Source organism: Xiphophorus couchianus, chromosome 19, assembly GCF_001444195.1.
Source record: "Xiphophorus couchianus chromosome 19, X_couchianus-1.0, whole genome shotgun sequence".
NCBI lineage: Eukaryota > Metazoa > Chordata > Actinopteri > Cyprinodontiformes > Poeciliidae > Xiphophorus > Xiphophorus couchianus.
The window spans coordinates 20,388,834-20,410,196 of NC_040246.1; the positions used below are offsets into that span (position 1 = coordinate 20,388,834).

Consider the following 21,363-nt stretch of genomic DNA (forward strand, 5'->3'; position numbering starts at 1 on the left):
CAGCCAGGTTTTTGCAACAAATTTGCGTTTCATGCAGCTTAAATTAAAAGAGAAACTCAGCGTTGATGAACAATGTTTATTTAATTCCTTCACCTTATTCATTCAAATTCCTGCAGCTCACATCGTGAAAGAGGCTTCTGCTTATCCATGGCGACCGCTCTTGAAGCTCTGAGGAGTTTGCATAGAAATGAGAGGTATTAATGAAAGAGACAACCTTGCTTGTTCCACTGCGCCAGAAAGTTTCCCCACGTGATTCCCCAGAGATCCCTCCTTCCTCCCTCCCGGAACGCGCAGAAGGATCTCTAGGCGCACACATCTGCTAAGTGGAGCGTACGTCCAGTCCGACTTCAGCTCTGCCGTTAGGTGACTTTACTGTGCGGAACCGGTTCTTTGAAGGACTAAACATTTTTTTCGAGCTTGTCTGTTTCAACGCAAGCGAAGCAAACAGACTCCACGTCTTCTTCAAATGGGAATCACATGCGCGCGTAAAACCTTGGCACACTATTTCGCTCGGTGAATTTCGGAGCCCCTTTCTTTCTAGAAACATGCCGGAGCGAATAAGTATTTCGGATTTTGTCGAGTTGACAAACGAGGATTTGTCTTCGCCCGGGACTTCCAGCTTCCAGTCCAAGATGAGCGACTGCAAGAACACCGTGTCAGCCGTGGAAGAGGTAGGAACAATGGTGCGGTGGGAGGCGGTTCACCTCCGTGTTGTCTGTTTACCTGCTCGGCTTTCTTAGCGGTGCCGCTGCAGGTAATGGGCCGAACACACTCACCTGTGGACCGATTTTTGAAACGCTTTCAAGATCCCACTTCAAATTTCTGATCGGTTTCATCTTCCATAAACGGGTGTCAAAACAGCAAATAAGTTAGTGATCCATTCCGGAGGTAAAGCAGTGGCGTCACCAGGAGGGGGGCCGTTAGGGCATTTTAAAGTTGCTGCTCCTCTTTGTCAGATAGTCTTAAATGCATCGGGTTTTTATTTGTATGAATTTAAGAGAAAGCAATTTTGATTAGAGAGGAACTTTTATAGACTTATTTTTTTAATGTTTGTGTCATTTTAAGTAATTTCATAATAATACCACTTAGAGATATTCCTCTATAGGTTTTTAAGGACGATACCAAACCGATCTCCGATACATGTTGTTGATTTTTTTTTCTTTTTGGATGATTCTTGAAGCCAGTATTACTTTTCCTTCCTCCATTTGCATGATGAAAATGACACAATCTTATAACAGGATAAATAAAAATAAATCAATGTTTGATTAAAATAAGCAACAGTAAATAAAAAAAGATAAACACAGAATATAGAAAAATAACAAAATTAAATGTCACAACAAATAAAAAATGCATTAAATAAATACTGAATGTGAAAAAAAATTGACAAAGAAAATGAATAAAAAATAAAAATAATGAATGTATTTGAAGCCTTTACCTTTTTACTCTCCCATTTTTGAATCCATCCCAGTCACTTACTGCTATCAGAAATACCTCTGTATATTTTTTGCTAATTGCTAATTGTAAATTTTAAACAAGCAAAGTAAAACAGAATGTAGAATGACTTGCTCCACAGCCTGATTTGGAAGTAAAGTCAACCACATCTTAATTTAACTTCTTCTGTTAGTTTACAGACAAATCTTACAGCCATACTGCTTGTCACTGTAAATCAGACTAAATAGAACAGAACAACTTTAAAACATTTTACTGTTGAAGCAGAGGCTGCTGGATGCTGAGACCTGCCAGTCAGAAGTTATTTGGAAATAACTCCATTCTTTATAGATGTTATCCTTCCATCCCTTTATTGTCTACACACGTTTCTCCTGGCAGAGTCTGGAGGTGGGGGGTGGTGCTTATCACCAGCAGTTGGAGGGTGAGAGGTGGGAGATACCCCCAACAGGTCACAAGTCCATCACAGGGCAACATCCTGTAGACAACCATGCACACACACTCATACTTCAGGGCAATTACCGGGAGAAATTCACAGTAATGTTTTTGGACAGAGGCAGGCAACTGGAGGACCCAGAGAGAACCTGCACATCCATGGGGAGAACACGCAAGGTCCATGCAGAAAGACCCCAGGTGGGGATTTGAACCCAGGACCTCCTTGCTGCAAGGCAACCATGCTGCCAACAGTTCCACTGTGCAGCCTAGAAATATCGTTTGCTAAGCAGAAGAACAATAACTGAAAGTAAAGTGTAAGATAAAAAAGAGCTCCCCAGATTTTATTGTAAAATATAGTTTTTTTTAAACTCGCCAATAACATACATGACTCCATTATTCATTTGTAAAGTACTGCTTAACATGCATCCTGCTTCTGCTGAGGATCTTTGCAGAAGAAGAGTCACACTCTGTCATGCTGTTTATCTTTTAGTTTAACTTTGAAATGTGAAGAAAAAACTTGAAAATCAACATAAATTTTATCACAAAAAATTAGTTTAATACACCTTTAGGCTGTCTGACATCAGTGGAAACGACACGGGTTCATGTGTTCTGACATCAAAACATGATATAGATGTTTGAGGGGTTGCATGAAAATCTGTTTGCTGAATAATAGTGCAGAAAACAGTATAATATGATATAATTAATAATAATTAGTCAAGCTACTTTATCAGCTGTGTAGTAGACATGTTAATTTCCACTTTACTTTTTGTAGAAGGTTGAGGTTACTTCTGAACACTTCTTTAATTTCCAAGTCAATTCTTGTTTTTGTCGCTCTAAAGATTTCCAGACAGCTGAGTTTGTCTTTCTAGTAAGAAGGGAAAAGGTGGGGAGCTTTCTTTCAGCCATCTGATTCAAATTGTGCAGAAACTGTGCTACATCTTAGACCAGGGTTTCCCCAGCCCTGGTCCTCAGGGCTCACTGCCCTGCATGTTTTAGGTGTCTCCTTGCTTCAGCCCAGGTGATTTCAGTTGACAGGTGTTTGCTGAACCGTATTCAGCCAAATCAGTCATAATAAAGCAGGGAAAGATCTAAACCATGCAGAGCAGTGTGCCTTAAGGACCAGGGTCGGGAAACACTGCCTTAGGCTACAATCAGAATATTTTACTGTTCTTTATTTACTGGATGAATCAAAAACTCTCACCGTTTTGTCTTTTTAAGCACTGTTTTAAGCATAATAAATCTCAGACAAAGCTGTATGCTTTGATGACTAAATGAGGATAAATGTCTAAGTCCTCAATTAATGTTAGATTTAAAGCTACTGTCTCTTACACCGAATATTTTTTCCCTTTTGTGTGCTGAAAAGATGTAAAAATAAATTACCCCAAAAATGGACAGATCAGACTCTAAAGATACAAATTTGATTTGAAAAGTTGTACATTTCATAAACCGTATGAAGGAAAATCTTATTTTAAATGCTAACTTTTAAAATCCTTGCTATTTTTTAATAACACAAACCAGGCCATGCTGTTCTGCTTTGTTATTGCCTCTGCCTGTTTTTCCACTCTTACATTGTTGAGGAAAAATGGGCTGAATGTTGGTTCTCTGTAGCATTCAGTGTGGACTGACTTGCATCATTAGGGCAGTAAAAGTTACATAAACTAATGTTGCCTTTTAGGAATGAACTGGACGTCCTCGATCGAGCAGGAATCAGACAAACACTGGCCACATGTCACAAAAAGTGTCACCTGTTGACAGAGCGTTGTGCCTGTGGCTTTAATCATGCACGGCTGTGTTTGTCCTAGTTGGGAAGCATGGTGGTGAAGGCCAGTTTTTTGGTTTTGTTTTTTTTTTTGCTTGTTTGAACTGCAGGGTTGGCTTCAGGCTTGTTTGAGGCCTCTGTGTGCAATTCTGTTTATTTGAAATGTCTCCTCCCAAAAATCCTCAGGCAAAGGAGGAAACGGAGAGAGAAGTTGCCATGAACCCTGCCAGAAAACAAATAATTCAAGTGCACACACACGCGCGCGTGCACCCGCACGGACACACACACACACACACACACACACACACACACACATCCTTTCTCATCTTGTGACAAAACATGATAGATCATTAGGGATCTCATCAGCTAGAGTCACCCAGATTTTTTTAATTATTTTTTTTTTATAAAAAGAGGATTTCTAATTTGTGTAGAAAATGAATTCATGTCATGCAAAATTCCCTAAAATAATGCATGCAGTGCAGATATTCTAATAAGACTGAAAACATTTTAAGGTTTTCTTTAGGAATTCTTTGGTTTAGAACCATAACAATGAAGCAAAGCTGGACTGGAGAATACAGTTTTTTGCAGCTGTCTGATACATTATGCTTGGGGTTTGGTTCCTTATTTTATGGACATGATCTATTGGAAAATACATAACAGAAATAGCTCAGTGGGGAGAGCCATGCTGGAATCCTGCATGTGTGCACACAGACACACAGATGTAAGGGCAACACACTTTTTATAACTGGATATGGGTATAATGTTTAGTCTGCCCAAGAAGCAGAAGCTTGATTAATGACGAGGGTGAATGTGTGGGCATGTTTGTGGTTTAGGGCACAGACGCTATTTAACCCCCTTCCCCCAAACCACACACACACACACACACACACACACACACACACACACACACACGCACACACACACACACCCCATCTGGCTGCTACTTATCTGTCCTGATTAAAGGCAAAGACTCAGAGAGATCATAGCAAAAAAGAAAATATATTTTTTTGTCCTATAAAGGGATATGTAAAGAGATTGAAAAGTTTCTCTTGGGATTAAACTTCTGGCACAGAGTTCTGTATGTAATGTAGGAAATACAGGATCACATGTCAGCCTCACACAGAGTAGCTCTCACGCAAACTTTGTAGCTTTTAAAGTTTAAACATCATGAGACAGGCAGAGCTCCTTATCTGTTGCAGAAAGGACTGGATTTCTGGTCAGCTTGACTTTTCTGATGCATGGAGGGAAAGCAGAGATGCGCCAGTTGTGCAAACAGAGACTGGAATTGACCAAATTTCCCTTGACTAACTCATAGATTGAAATACAGTACAGACCAAAAGTTTGGACACACCTTTTAATTCAATGAGTTTCCTTTATTTTCATGACTATTGACATTGTAGATTCACACTGAAGGCATCAAAACTATGAATAACACATGTGGAAATATGCACTAAACAAAAAAGTGTAAAACAACTGAAAATACTCCTTATATTCTAGTTTCTTCAAAGTAGCAACCTTTTGCTGTGATTACTGCTTTGCACACACTCTGCATTTTCTTGATGAGCTTCAAGAGGTAGTCACCTGAAATGGTTTTCACTTCATAGGTGTGTCCTGTCAGGTTAATAAGTGGGATTTCTAGCCTTATAAATAGTCATGAAAATAAAGAAAATCCATTGAATTAAAAAGGTGTGTCCAAACTTTTGGTCTGTACTGTATATTTAGCAATTTCAGGTCATTGAATTCAACAAAACTAAAATCTCCCACAATTTTTGACGCACTTTTCTTAGTTTTAAGTCAGATAAAGGTTAAGGATATACACTTCATCTTTATTATTTTTTATTCATCTCCTTCAGAACAGTCTTAAATCTATGAAGTGTGCCAAAAAAATATCTCCAAACTTTTGCCCTTCCACCACCAGTCTTAAAAGTTGATACAGAACAAGATGAATCCATGTTTTTATGGTGCGTCTGAGTGACGATGGAAAAACTGACTAATTTTACCTGGAAACATTTTTCCTCCTTTCGTCATTGTTTGATAAGTCTGTATGAATTGTTGCCTCAGTTTCTTGTTCTTAACTGACAGAAAAGACAAAAAGCATGGTCGTCTGCTGCTGTAGCAGGTCTTATTCAAAGTGTTGTGCTCGCATATGTACTAGATAAATAATATTCTTCAAATCTTGGTTGTAGTGAGAGGATTTTTGAGCTTTATCTGAGTCTTTGTATCATCTTAAACTAGTCTGCTCTTCTCATCTCACAGCAGCAAGACATTTGTAATCCTACAAACTCCATTCCTTGAGTATTTTCTATTTGTCCAGACTATTTTCCAGAGAAATGGTTATTTGAAATCCATGTAAATCAACAGCTTCTGAAATACTAGTCTGGCACAAACACCTATGTCATGTTTAGTCTCACTTAAGTTCCTGTCCTCTCTGTTCTGACGTTGGTTTGAACTTCAGTATGTCATCTTTCCCATGTCTGGAGAGATAAATATGATCAGTTGCTGCCATGTGATTGAACAGATTCACCTTGTGAAGTGGCTGGTGAAAATGCAACGTTTCTTAGTGTCCAGTTTATGAAGCAAAATAAGCTCAAATGAGGCAGTAACTTTCACTAAAACACTTTCCATTCTCCAACTGTAGCTTTCCATAAATACACCCAACATTTGCGCTTTCAATGAATAATTCAACACACAGGGAGAGTTCTTAACTACGAAGGGCAGGGCTGGGGAAACAACAACATGCAACAAGACATGGTCTCAGTCAAATATAAATTACTGTCTCCTTTGAGCTATTTGTGGTGCCTGTTGGGTGGAGTCTCAACACTAGCTTACTGCAACAAGTGGCCTGTGTGAGGAGAATAAACTAAATAAATAGGTTCAATCCTCGTGGTTTGAACAAGGTTTACTGCTCATTCAGAGTGGAGCCAGGTAGAAACCTGCCTCTGGTCTGCGTCCAAGCACAGCCTAAACCTGAAAAGTTGCAAGTGACACAACTGCTCTTGCATCATCTGGGGCTGTGAATGGCAAGCCAAGACAGTTATCTGGATAAAACCTGTCTGCCTTAGTCACACACTGTGAGACGTTGAGGCAGACACGGTTTCTCAAATGTCTCTGAACGATGCTCAAATTATCTTCCCAATATGTAGATTAGTCAGACAGTTGCTTAATTTCTGTGTGTAAATGTTGTTTCTGTGTGTGTTGCAGTGTCTGGAGATGGACAACTCAACTCTGCAGAGGATGAAGAAGACGATTAAAGCTATACACTCGTCTGGACTCTGTAAGCACCTAAGCAATACATCCAACACCATGGAGGGGGCGGTGGAGGAGGGGTACCATGGTCGCAGCCGCTCTTTGTGGCAATGATAGGGTGCAGCAACCGAGCATCAATTTTACACAAACAGCAGCAAAGAATCACATCATGGAAATCTTAACATAGCAATCTGTGGGCAATAACACTTAGCAATGTTACTGTTTATGATTCACATAATCTTAACCTAATTGTAGTTGACACTCAAATATGTGACTTCTTTGGATTTGCACTCTTTAAACTTGATTTGAACGTGATCCCCAAAGACTTGGGTCTTGACTTTTATTTACACATCAAAGAGTTGATACTTGTGTTAGACTTGGTCCTCAAAACATGCAACTTGTCCTGGACTTGTCCCTGAAAGACATGCAATCCATTTTGTACTAGAAACCAAACACATACGACTTGACTTTGATTCGTCTCTCAAAGTGCTGGGACTTGACTTAGATTTCCTATGCAGAGACTTGAAAAATGATTTTCACTTCCATCTCAAGGATTTTAGACTTGACAAAACCTCAAAAAAGTGTAACTCACTTTGGACGTGCCTCTTATAAATTATTGACTTTGCCTTGCCCCTGACAGAGTTGATATTTGTCTTGGAGTTGCCCCTTCAAGTCTTGAAAGTTGACTTGGGGTTGAAAAAAATAACCTCTCAGCAACTTGTGGCCCCACAAGTGTGAATACTAGCAGTGGACAAGTTTGAAACAAAATCTAAAATAGTATCGTAAGAAGTTTCAGTCTTCATATAATACATCCTTTGTATGAGGAAGAAGATGTTATGAAGTAACATATAATTTGGCAGCATTTGCCAAACTGTTGTGGAAAAATGAAAGGTTCTAATTTACGTGTTTAGACCTAAAAGTACTAAAGAATTGCTTGACTACCGTATCTTTCCATCTCTATTTAATAGAGATGGAAAGCATGCCTATTTAGTAGCTTGTTTTGGGATAAATGTCAGCCTCTATTATTGCAAGATAAACTGCTTAGTGCTTTAGGAAGCCTCCACATATTTTACCTTACTATGCCATATGAGGATGTGTTGTGTGCATTATGATGATTGTAAATGTTTTTATATTAGAAAGAGGGAGTGTGGTCTAGAAGTGTCTGTGTGAAAGTAAATGGTGTGTGAAGCTTTGGCAACAATCCGCTGCTCAGTTCAGTGACCTTGAAGTCCAGCAGCCCAGGTTGTTCTCCCAGTGAGAGTGTGTCATGCAGACTCTTGTCAGTGTAATTCAGCAGAAATATGTCAGATGTGAGCACTTTCTCAAAAATGTTCAAAACAACTGAGTAACGCATTCAGAAAACCGTTTTCTCTGGTTAACATCCTGCTTCCTATTTCAATCATCCAACGTTTTTTTGTTGCCAGAACCACGCAGCTGCACTGAATTAGGCAACCCGATACAGTCAGCGGCTTTCCCGTATGTGTAGAGTAGAAGTCCATCATTAGTTCCATCTTCTTCCTGTATATCTAAGTAAAATCATATGGAGGAGTTCCGGTAATGTGATGATTGGAGGCCAATATAAGGACTATTTAATACTTCTACATAAATAGGGTAAGTTGTGCAGCCTCCCCTCCCCCATGTGCAGGTCAGATGACCCCCTACCTTGTCACACATGCAATAACACGTTGTGAGGTACGCCTTCTTTTCATTCACATCGACTCTAAGTACACGTTTTCTTCCACATTGCTGCGGTTTGTGACTCTGTGTGTGTTCTTGCAGACCAGTCAGTGTAGAGTTTCTCTGGTGGTATTTAACTTTTAAAGGTCGGCTGAAAAATTACCCTCAGGCTTTTTGGTGATACAGCTGTTTGATTTGTGAGTTTCATGAATTTATTTATAAAATCAAAGTTTCTTGGCATTTATGTTTGCCCTAATTTACCTGTTGTATAATTCTCTGTTGTTACGGTAAATGTTGACATCCTTTTTTCTCTTTTGGCGGTAATTAGAATAACTGTGAGGTGAAAGTCTATTTCCCCCTTGCTGGGGTTTTTTTTGGTCAGTTTTCACACTCTGTTTATAGAAATTACGTCAGCTGACAGAGAGAACGTCATGTCTCCTACTTCACTCAGTGTGACAGGGAATGGAAACATGCTCCTGTTGCAAAAATAAAAAGCCTTTATTTTCAGCAATAAAACTATAAATGATGGTTTTATAGAGAACGTACTTTATGAAAACATGTAACAAACTGAATATATTTTGCTGACGCAGAGCTTTGTGTTGTTGCGTTTTGAGAATGGGAAAGGAGAGACAAATGTGTAGTTTAGAACCTTCATGCAACTTTTTAAATTGGTCTTTAACATCCTGCAACAAGCTGAAATTTCATCACAGAAAACTGGGACATTGGGAGGAGGTTAGGTTGTTCCAACCTCCAGAAAATGAAGGAGGTGTTGTGACACATGAACACCAGTTGTTGTCTTTGACTTATGTGGGACATTTTTGATTCGCTCCCATTGTAAATGGTTCATATTTACTTTAGATCAATGAGGGGAGATGTACAGTGTTCTGCAACGTTAGGCCCGGGAATGTTATTTTTCTGTCACGTTAGCGCTTCATTTTATTTATTCATTCTGTTAGTGCCTCCATGTGACCAAACAGTTGTTTGTACGGTTTATGTAGGGATCAAACTCTGCATGCTGCACTGCTGGTGTCAGAAAGCAACATGGAAGCATCATTTTCTTGGCGCATAATGTCATGGCAACCCTGTGTGGTTAATGCCCATTGGTATGTTTCTTTCAGGGTTCATTAAATGTCTGATAATGCTGAAAATGTTTTGTGACAATGAAGTGATTTTTAACACTGTTTTATGATGTTTGTAGGTAAAACATTGGGATTTAGTCCTGAAAGTAGCTTTTTCTTTCTTCTCCTGTAGCCCAAAAAGTGATTTAACTCAAAAATCTGCAATGACTTTTTAAAAAAAAAATTGCTACACTTTTCCACTGACTTTTTAGTGAAATTGCTTGGACAAAATCAACAGTTTTAATTATTACCGTACTTTAAAATTTACACATGTGCGATATGGAACATGTGCAATACAGGTGGAAAATGTTCCATGTCTCACAGTTGGAAACACCCTTGAGTTTGAACTGGGAAATATCTGAAACAAAATGGTGGATGAAGTCAGTCAGTAAGAATTAGAAATCCTCCCACTCAAAAACTCCCCCTTGATGGTTCAGGGTAAATCCTGAAGGTGCTTCCTCCCTCCCAGGTTTATAAAACTCAAGTAAAAAGCTTTTTCTTGTCTGTTTTGAACCATCTTATATGTCTGTTTGGTTAATTACTGCTACTTTGAATAGAACAAAACCCAGAAACTTCTCCACTAATAACAGAATTATTATTTTTATTTATTTTTTTAACAGTTACTTTATTTGTTTTCAATTAAACTTTTCTTTAAGATGAAGCATTCTGACGGACAGTATGAGACAAACTGGTACGTATGTTGTTTTCATCAAGTTATTTTAGCACCGTCTCAATCGGGAAATTTTAGATATAAAGTATGAGCATATAATGGCTGCTAAGAAATAACATTATATATATATTCATATTAAAACATGGAGCAGCAGGAGCGTAAATAAAATGTCTCTTTGCTTTTTAGGCCTCTCTAACAAAATATCAAATTGATAAAATGTAACATTTGTTTCACTGAGTTGTTTTTCACATTGGACAAAAGAGATGATGAGGATCATTTTGCTAATAGGATCATAAATGTCTCACGTAATTGTAAACAAACATTTGCCAATGACAAACCAATTTATGCTCATGAAGATTCAAGTCCTTAATCTGCCTAAGGTCATGACCCCTGGTAAAGAGTCATATAAACCACAGAAACATGGATCTTTATGTGTCTGCTGCTCTAATCTGTCCCACATGTTAGTCAAACTCTGTCTGCCATCATCAAGTTTTCTGAACTTGTAGTACAAGTCTGAGTAATTTGTTTTTCTTTGTCTGGATCAATCTTCATGCTCTGCTTGTCTGTGTCTTTTTTATTTTTTTATTTTTTAGCACACGTGGAAAACAAAGAGCAGTACATTGAGGTGATGGAGAACTTGGGGAACAGCCACCTGAGTCAGGACAACAATGAAATCTCCACAGGCTTCCTGAACTTGGCCGTTTTCACCAGAGAGGTCACGTCCCTCTTCAAAAACCTGGTGAGGGGAAGAAAGTGCAAATGGGAACTTGAACTACAAAGACAATAGAGTGCTTAAGAAAGGAGACAAAACAAAGATGAAAAGAATGGTGTAACCTGAACACAAACGGTGTGTGAAGAAAGGGATTTTTATGAGCTGCACCTTTTGCCTGGGACTGTCCAGAACCCTCCCACTGATCTCTCTCTGTCTCTGTAGTGTTGATAATTTATCCCAGGCCTCTATGTGTGAGGCGTGAGTCAGAACCAGCACTCATTCACAAACCCTTTCCCCAAATTGTGTCAGTCCGGGCCTCTCAGTGGAGACGATGCCTAACAGATGTTAAAAGTGGATCTGAATGATTAAAATGAGGGATTTAAGGCATACATTGATCTTCTGTCACATGTTCACAGTGTTTTCCTGTGTCAGATTAAACTTGTTATGAACTTGCTTGCCTCAGCTTCTGGAAACCACCCAAAGCTTTCCTTCTGGAGTCCAGGCTGCTGTGTCAACACAGCAAGGTTAGCTGCACAGTCAACTCACGGAAGTGGCTGGACATTATTTATCTTAAGGAAGATCAGTTCACCAGAAAAGCAACACAAGAAGCCTGTGCATGGTTACCTGGAGGTTGTAGATGTGTAGCTATGCTGTGAGGCAAAAAAAAAAACAAAAAACAATTTGATTTACCTCCCTGACCGGAAACTGTGGCAGCTGGGTTCATGAACAGTGGCTCTCAAAGTGTTCACACCCCTTACAAAACACCAGGTTTTGTAAAATAGAAGTGATTAAAACTATTTCCTCCTTTAATTTGACACATATGTTGTTCAACTGTGTAACAAACTTGTTGGGAGAAAAATATAAAACCTACAATGACCAATTTGCTACACCAACAGGATTTTGTCTTCTTGGGTAAAAGTTTTTGAGCATTCCTCATTCTGACTTTACTATACCTTGCAAAATTTGTCCAAATGTGTTGGATGTAAAGTGGAACCACTCTTTGGTTGATTTTAGATCTACTGTGATGTTGCATCATCTTAAGCCTCCTTGAAGAACTCTCAAGGTTTTGGGACTTTTGTGAATTTTATTCACGTTCTCCCCAAAACGTAGCCCCAGATTATAATTATTTGTTGCAAAATTTCCCTTTGCAATAGTTTACCAAAAGATTCTACTTGGTTTCCTCAGACTTAATTCAACAAAGTTTGGGGAAATTTTAGATATTCCTCAATATTTTTTGTAAGACAAGACTTCTGATATCTACACTATAACTTATCCAGACATACAGAAAATACAGGAGGTTTCTTTTTTATTTGTTGATATCATAAATAGTATTAACCAGAATCTTTGCATCAAACTATGACTTTAGCTTAAGGATGCAAATAAACATTTTCTAGGAAAATCTGGTGAACCAGATTCAGTATTTATGATGTTTGGTCTGAATCCAAGAAGATTGTAGAAATTAAAAGTGAATGAAAGAACATTTAAGTTAGAAGGTTTGCACTCCTTTCATTAAGGTTCTTGAGCCCTCATCTATTTCTTGCATCTTTCCATTAAGCATATTTGATTGTTTTTCAGTTGAGTTGTTCACATTAACCCTGGAAAAAGTTTAGAAATTTCTTGTAGATTAATTTTTGTTTCTGTAGTTTGTAGGGTGCACGTTACAGGATAGAGTGCAGCCTGTTTGGTAACCTGTTTGTTGCTTTGTGATTCATTCCTCCTTAATTCATCACCAAAATATTGTGACCTCCCAAATCTGAATTTAATTACAATCCACTCTTTACCGTTACCAAACCCCAACCATCACAGTTGCATCACACGGAGCCCCACATCGTTCATCGGGTGACTCACCGGTTCAAAATGAGTGCACCTCATTTTCTCGTTCCCAGAAATGCAGGCCTATTGGGAAATATAGTAAATATGCTGAGTGAATTCTTTGAGCATGTATAAGGGTGTGTGTGTGTGTGTGTGTGATGATCCATGTTTCCTTTGATTGGTGCCATGTGTGATGTTGTAAAGGAAACTTAAACTCTCTTTAGTCATTAGCTGTTTGATTTCATCTTTTAGGTCCAAAACCTCAACAACATCATGGCGTTTCCTCTGGAAAATGTGTTGAAGTCTGAACTCCGGGACAGCAGATTAGTGAGTATGAACACCATGACAAATAACACTTCATCAAAAACAACTTCTATAGTTTTTAAATGGCATTAGCTGCTACCAAGACATGAAGAGATTCTAATATTGCAGGTAGCTCTTTGAAAAATATTTTGATGCTATCCAAAGTAATCCTTTCAGTCTCTAGTATGTGGTAAACAGCAACACATGAGGCCTTTTTATTAAAATTATTGCAAATACAGATTTTAAATTTTTTAATAATCTAAAAGAATCAGTTTCACTTTTTTATACTGATATAAAATTCATAATTCATTTTTCAATGATATCTTAATTATTTGGTTGCAGTATGCACTTCTCATGTTTTATGTTTTGCACAAAGACAATAATATTCTTGTTTTTATTCTCAAATAGTAAAAAAACACATCAGTGAGTGACAGGATGCAGTTCTTTGGAAACAAAAATTTTTTATTCCTTTTAAAATATTTTATTGCCTAAATGCCATGACATGGCATTCCATTAGAGGACACTTGGATCATTTGTAGTAAAGGATCTGAGATCATGAGAAAAGCTCAGACTTTTCTGCTTGACTTAACATCAATACAGTGTAGGGTTGATATGTTGATTATTTTTTTTTGGATTAACTGATTAATTGGACAGCAAAAGGTGCGAAAGGCAAAAGATGGGATTTTTGTTTTTGCAGAATTTGAACCAGCGTTTCAGGAGTTTTGGGTAAAACATATTTACAGATGAAGGTGTTTTTATCTTGAATTCAAAACATATACAATCTTGTACAGTTTGGCTTAATTACTGCTCTGAGTATGTTGTTTTTTGTTCATCAAATGGCATGTATCTGAGTCTGTTATTGATTAAATGACTACTAAATTACTTCAAAAATTTATTCATCACATTTAATCCGATTAATCATTTCAGCCCTGGTTTGCATCTTTGGACTCATACCAAAAATTTAAAATGGGTGCTTCCAGGGTGAAATTTTTTTTAAAGAAAATGGTGCATTAAATGAAATTAAGAAAAAGCATAATTTTATGATGGATAGTAGAATTAGAATGAGCTTTATTGGCCAAGATTTTGTGCACAAACAAAACATTTTACTTTGGTTCACTTGCACACATTGCACAGACATTAAGCTATAACTGTATAAACTTTACAGGAAATAAAATACGGTAATAGATAAAAACAGCAATTCATACATACATATATGACTATGTACACCCAATATGGGTGATAATTTATGAGGTTATTAATATATTATTTTCCTACATAGGGACAATAAATTCTATCCTGTTCTGTACAGATTATGTAAGCTTGAGTAAAGCCTGGCTCTGCCTCAGTGTTGCTTTCACGTGTCTTGCTCAGTATTCTAGTCCTCTTGATTCACCATGCCAACAAACCAGTGAGTAACAGCAGACGAATGCTGAGGTAAGCTCCAGTCCCTGCCCTGTCTTTGAACAGCTGACTCCATGACTGGACTTTGTTTCTTTGTCACTGTGGCGGATGGCAAATTGCCACAGAAATCCTGTTCAGCAAGACGGCGCGCAGGTTGACGTAACCGAAGGAATTACGTCTCTGTTCTGAAACTATTCTACTCTCTTACAGGAGCTCAAGAAACACATGGAGAAGAGTTGGAAGGATTATGACATAAAATTGTAATTACACTCTTCTTTTTGCTCTCATGCTGCAACATTCTTGATATTTACTCTAAGAAAAAACAGTTTGAATGAAAGACAAACATTTTCAAACTTCGATCTATCGTATTGATTTGCTGTGCTATATGGGAAAATAGAAGAAAAGCAATGCATATTTTATTATAAAGGTTTCTTTAATCTCCTATTCTAAAAGAATGATAGTGTAACAAATTGCCTTCAAAATATTGTAAAAATGTCGACATTTGGAAGAGCTGCACATTCAAAGCTCAGGTGGGAGAATCTGTTGACTGGACACCTATCAGATGCTCCAGTCAGAGGAGATAAGAGTTTAACCTTTCGGTCTAAATTCATTGAACATATCCCCACCGGAGGAGGCAGCATCATGCTTTGGGGATGCTTTTCTTCTCTAGGGACAGAGGAACTCATCAAAGTTGAACAGAATATGAATAGAGCCACATCCAGTGCAAACCTGAGACTGGGGCTAAGTTTGATCTACCAGGAGGATAGAAACACAAACATACAGCCACAGGTTTAGATCAAGCAATGTTCATGTGTTAAAATGGGCTAGTTAAAGTCCAGACCTAAATCCAATCAAAGATTGATGTTCACAGAAGCTGTACATTCTATCTGAGGGAATTTGAGCTATTTTGCAAACAAGAATGGAAACATTTCAGTTTCTGGGTCTGTAATGCTTGTAGAAAACCTGAAGTTTTAAACAGTCTGAATACAAATAAACTCCTCAGCTCTTAGATTTTTATTTGCAATATAATAAAAACCATGAACCACTTTTTTCCATTTTCACTACTCTGTCCTCAGTCATATAAAATCCCAGTGAAATATTGAAGATGTGGGATTAACTGGAGAAAATGTGACAAAGTTCAGTGACTATAAAATCCATTAAAAGCACAGAATAATATGTCGTACGTTTGGTTATTTCCTGTTACTCTGCAATAAAATAAAGCCCAGACACCTTAAAGCATGCAGCATCTGTACTGTCAAATGTTTTCTACTGGTATAAACATGTTTTACCTTTTGTGGTTGTCCTTCAGCTTTTCAGATGAGTTAGTTTAAAAAGAACCATCCTTTTACACGATGACACAACAATGTCTCTTCGGAAAACAGACTTTTAAACACGTGACGGTGGTAAATGATTAAGAATGATCCTCTATTTTGGTCCTCAAATTCTGCTTTCTTCTTCCCTTTTTTAGAGGGAAGCTGGAGAAGGAAAGAAGGGAGAAGGCTCGGCAGCTGGGGGTGATCAGGAGAGACGGATCGGACGGAGGGGAGGACATGGAGAGGGAGAGGAGGATTTTCCAGCTGCAGATGTGTGAGGTGAGAGAAGGCAGGGATCAGGGCCAGTTCAAACATTAAAACCTAGACTCTTGCTTACCTGTGGTGGCTTTTATTTATTCTTACACTGGTGGTCCGCCTTGTGGGTTGCATTTTCCATCTGGCATTGACATTTTCCTTTCACAGGAGTTATGTGGTACTTTGTGTTGGCCCATCAGATAACACCCCAACAATTCAGGTTTGTGGTAGCAAAGTAACAAAATGTGAAAAAGTTCGAGCTGTGAATACTTTTCAAAGATGCTGTGGAGTACGTTGCTATAAACACACTAGCTGATGTTTCCTGTCTGATATCCTGCTGGCTTTCTCCCAGCACTTAGAGCCTCATCGTAGGAAACAGTGGGCTGCCTACTGCAAGGAACATTTAATTAAATAGCAGGGCAGAACAGAAAGCAGAAAATAATAGTTAAATCTCAATATCTACTAATTCTTTCTGTGTAGAAGCAAGCAATAACACTGCAGTACAACTTGCTGATATAAGAAGCAGGGTCATTGTAAAAAAAAAAGCTATTGCTTCAGAAGTCATGGGATTGTTGATGATTATTTTTTGTTGTCATGTGGCTGATATTTATTGTAATAACTACCATATTGAAATGCTGACAGCAGTTGGTAATAAGCAGCTTATGGTAACAAAGCTGTGGGAAGCTAAAGCAGCTGCTTCATGCTGGTGATGTTCATATTCATTCATTCCAGGGTTTTTAACTTTGTGTCGGTGTAAAAGTTCCACCAATCAGGATTTTGTGGCCAGTATTTAATATTTGACTTTTCTGTAACCTTTGACCTGCTAACACCTGTTTGGACCTGTTCCACTTCCTCTGTAAGGATAATAATAAACAGTATTCAAAGCATGTTTTACTAGCCTTCTGTTAGTGAGTGGGCATTAATTATTTACATTTAGAACCAAAGGTGATATTTGCTGTGGGTTTCACTATTACTTTCAAACAAAGTTGTAAAGACTACAAGAGAGACGTTTTATACTGTTTTTAGCTTCTCATATTAGCATTCAGCATGCTGAGCTTTACTGAAGTACAGTTTCCCTGTGTATTCACTGGAGAATGTTGAGCTTTATTTTATTTTTAGACTTTTGAAAAGTCTAAAAATATTTCCAACTTTTAGATGTTTCATGACAGGCAGACCTTAGAAGTTTGGAAGGATTAAAAGGAGAGACTTTGCTGTCTTGCGTTTAGCCTTCCTGTTATGCTAAAAGTCTCACTCCTACGTAATCAGACATACTGTATGTCAATGCCCAAAATGAGGGGAATTTTACTGAAGGTGTTGGTGTGTGCTTCAGATGAGCATGCAGCTCATGTAGAAGTAGCTGGGGGAAAATCCTGAGGTCTGTAATTTTGACGTTGACCAGCTGAACACCAGTAGAAGAGGCAGGGGATAGGAATTTCCATTTCAGTCTTTCCTCCTCCCTCCCTGTTCATACACACATCCAGGAAAACTCAAAGAAACAGGCATGAATATAAACATAACAGAAAACAGGTCACTGAGCCGTGTCAACTACAGAAAGACAGATGGTGTCTTATGCTGTTTAATGATGCTCACAGTGCAGTTCTTCCTTCCACACGCAGCTTTCTGTTTCTCTGAAGTCTTTCGAATCCGTTGATCTACTAAAGTGCTGTAAAATGTAACCTTTGAAGGAGCATAAAGATATATTGGAAAGAATGCAAAAAGAACAAAGTTGGTTGTAAAGTATTTTGTCAAAATGCTCTGCAGCTCAGTTTTATGAAGCAGTTTTAAACCAAAGGTTGTTTTTTATGTTTTTAGTATCTATTGAAGATCCAAGAGCTGAAGGTGCGCCAGGGACCCGATCTTCTCCAAAGCCTTATCAAATACTTCCAGGCCCAGCTCAAGTTAGTCTGTCAACTATTACCAGTTCCACCATTTTAACTGTAGACCATAATTTTATTTAATTCATACAAATGTTTTTACTTGCATACTGAGGTACGTTTGCAGCCGCAGCATGTGATGTTTGTTTGCTGGAAACTGAGGTACTCAAGAGTCGGATACCAGTCATGGCTCAACATGTTGCTTTCTGATTTCAGTTTTTTTCAGGATGGGCTGAAAGCTGCAGAGAATCTCACTCCATTCATTGAGAAACTTGCTTCTTCTATTCACACGGTAAACAGAAACTGCTTTTTTCTGTCTGTCTTTTTTTACATTCGGTCAGTAAAGCAGGACCTGAAACTGGGGAAACTGGGGAAATCCCTCCCAACTTCCTTAACTTTTGGAAATCAGGGGACTTGAACACAGTGAGTTAGACACAACATGAAGTCTCTGCAGATTGTGTATTTTTACCACAAATTAAATTGCAGAGTCATCCTGTTTACAGTCACACATTGATATAACCTCCTTAATCTTACTGAATTGCGACTCATAAACAGTATTTCCCAACTATTGTAACCTAAATAACGTCATTTTCTAGTCCTAATCACATCGTCCCAGCATGTTTACATCCTGTTCTCATTTCTATTATTCTGTTGAGGTTTTAATTGCCTCCATTACAGTTGGATACAAGATAACACGGTGTCCTGCTTGTATCTGAAATCTCATTATTTTAGACTAACAGCACCTGGATTACAAATGACGTGTTTATCAATTTATCCGTCTCTTGTTGTATCCTTATCACTTCTAAACGACACACTGAGATGCTCGAGCTCCTTCACTTCAGTCTTGTGCCAGGTGGAGCAATGCACCTTTTATTGTTTAGAGCCCTATCTTCTCCTGAATCCAAGGTTCAACAGTCATCGGAGCCTCCGTTTTCTCCACCATGTAGTGTACTGCTGAAAAGTGTGAACCTTCAGCAGTAAAACCAAACTCTCAGGTTCCTTGTTTTTAAAACGTTGGGTGGTCTGCCAGTCATCCATTGCTCATTTAATTACTGGAAGATATAAACATTATAATGAAGTTTGATTCTTTTTTTTTAGTATTTTTAGTTAACACATTCACACTTTGCACTTCTGTCTCACTCACAAATAGTCTCTGTAGTTCCAGTAAGGTTGTTTTATGCTTCTTGTATTAAACATAAAAAACAGAACTTAGTGGCTCCGGAACATCAGACCCAGTGAAGAAGAGATGAAATCTGACAGAATGCCTCAACAGCTCCCAGCCTCGTAAAGATGGGGCTGAGCAGACTGTTTGGGACCGGGATCGATCCATCCCACATCCTTCCTGTGGATTTAATGTGTCTTTAATAACCAGTATTACCGTAAACTCCATATTACTGGAAATGCATGAGGCAGTTGCATTTTTATTTTATTATACCTCTGGATTCAAAAGTCAGAAGAACTAAATCATGTCTGTGTTGTTTCTGATGTTATCCCAGAAGATAACGTGTGGACATGCCGTACATATTGACCATCTAACCCTCAGTTTAACCAGTCCCAAAGCATCCACTCATACATTCCCTCTGCACCTATTTCCTTCAGTTGTAATGATTCACCAAACGGATATTCTTTGACCCCTAGAAAAAATCCAGGAAACCTTTTTTAGATTTGACTGATTTTCTCTTTCATTTTCATTTTAAATCAGTTGCAAAAACCAAAGTCTCTCTTCCCACAAGTGATGACTGCTCCTCTCCCCCCCAACTTCAGCTTACAGCATTGCACTTTGTCTGAAAGATTCCCTTATTTCCATATTTTCTTGATGCAAAACCAATTTTTCCAACCACTGGTCTCCAATCTGCAAAGACGTAGCTTTATGCTGCTTCCAAGGAAAATCACCAGAAAACGGTTGCTAGCAGCGGCACTGGGAGCGTTAGATGTTTTTCTGGTTCTCTGTGAGCAGGAGCAGAACACTGACCTGTTCAGACATGCCAGATCTCAGCCTCAAGAAGGAAGTAAAAAATCAAAAACGTATTATGGTTCCCAGGAAGAATATGCAAAAAAGTCTTTCCTAACCCAAATACTTTCTTAAAGGAAAAAGCCTTTTTTAAAATAAGTATTAAGACCCAGTCTGCAGCATTTCATGCCATTTCAAAAAGTTCTAATTTAACTTCTACACCCTATTATGATAAAAATAGACATTATCTATTGAACTGTCAGAACACATAACTTGCTTCTCTTCCAGTTAATTTTATTTTGCATTTCTCAGGTTGAGTAAAACGTTTATGTGTTGCAGATGCGACTTGAGCAGGACGAGGAGGTAAAAAAACTCCTTCAGCTGAGGGATTCTCTCAGGTTACTTCTGCAGGTCGAGGGAAAAGAGGTAAGCCGAGTTCAGATTTGCTTTATTCAGTTCTTTGATACCATTCTGAATGTCTTCTGTCAGGTCAAGATGAGCAGATGAACAAATAAAATACTGAATAAATGAAAGAAAGAAAAAACATGATTACAAATAACCGTTACTATTCAGGTAGCAGTTATTGACAGGCAAATTACCACAGAGACTGTACAGTAGGAGCAAATTTAGAGCACCGGAAAATAAATACTATACAGTTAAAATACTATACTCTGATTCAAAGAAATGTGCAACTGTGGAGGATTATTTAATTGTTTTTTTTATATAAATGTTCATGTGTATTTACGCATATAAAAACAACAGCTGACCATTACAAGAAATGGAAAAACTACAACTATAATAGCAGGGATGTAAACAGTTAAAGGTGGGAGACATTGTCCAACATCTTAGCCAGTATCCCACACACTTCATTTAAAACTGCTTTTAAAGGAATTACACTGTATATAGCTAATTTCAAGTAAATTATATCATTATAGTTAACCGATAAGAATGAGATCTGGACTCATCTTTTTTTCTAGCAGCCAAACAAACAACATTTCAATGAAAATAAAAACACAATCCTCACCAAATGAGTTCAATCTAATGTTGCAGTTATTAGTTAACAACAGGTAAGGATCTAAATATTTCTTTTTTTTTTAAATGAAATGTCCATTTTAAAGTGGACAACAGACTTTGAAAAGGTTGAACACAGATTAAATAAAATAAATATGATGCTACTATATAATTAATTGTATCATCAACATAGAAGGGAACTAGACCGTTTGCAAAATTATTTAAATACTTTAAATGAAAAAAAAAGAAGTTGTTCCAAGATTTACTCTTGAGGAACACTCTCAAATACTTTATTTATGTTTTAATTTGAAATTATTTACACAAATTCACATTGCATCCTGCTGACCTGGTGCAAAATATAAGAACTCTAGCTACACACA

The 21,363-nt window shown here is 37.9% G+C and overlaps 1 protein-coding gene across 2 annotated transcripts in view; it reads left to right on the forward strand.

Annotated features, from left to right (window-relative positions):
- Positions 1-269: 269 nt before the first annotated feature.
- The window catches only part of asap3 (ArfGAP with SH3 domain, ankyrin repeat and PH domain 3), a 36,160-nt gene continuing 15,066 nt past the window's right edge, over positions 270-21,363 (forward strand). The window contains exons 1-9 of one of the 2 annotated variants that reach the window (XM_028000644.1): positions 270-671; positions 6,842-6,914; positions 10,945-11,090; positions 13,128-13,202; positions 14,790-14,839; positions 16,048-16,171; positions 17,960-18,045; positions 18,238-18,313; positions 20,312-20,398. In XM_028000644.1, the coding sequence (XP_027856445.1) occupies positions 546-671; positions 6,842-6,914; positions 10,945-11,090; positions 13,128-13,202; positions 14,790-14,839; positions 16,048-16,171; positions 17,960-18,045; positions 18,238-18,313; positions 20,312-20,398 (843 nt within the window). In that variant the 5' untranslated portion in view covers positions 270-545. Of the gene's footprint in view, positions 672-6,841; positions 6,915-6,985; positions 7,005-10,944; positions 11,091-13,127; positions 13,203-14,789; positions 14,840-16,047; positions 16,172-17,959; positions 18,046-18,237; positions 18,314-20,311; positions 20,399-21,363 lie in introns of those variants that run through there. The other variant, XM_028000645.1, reaches the window with a different exon arrangement.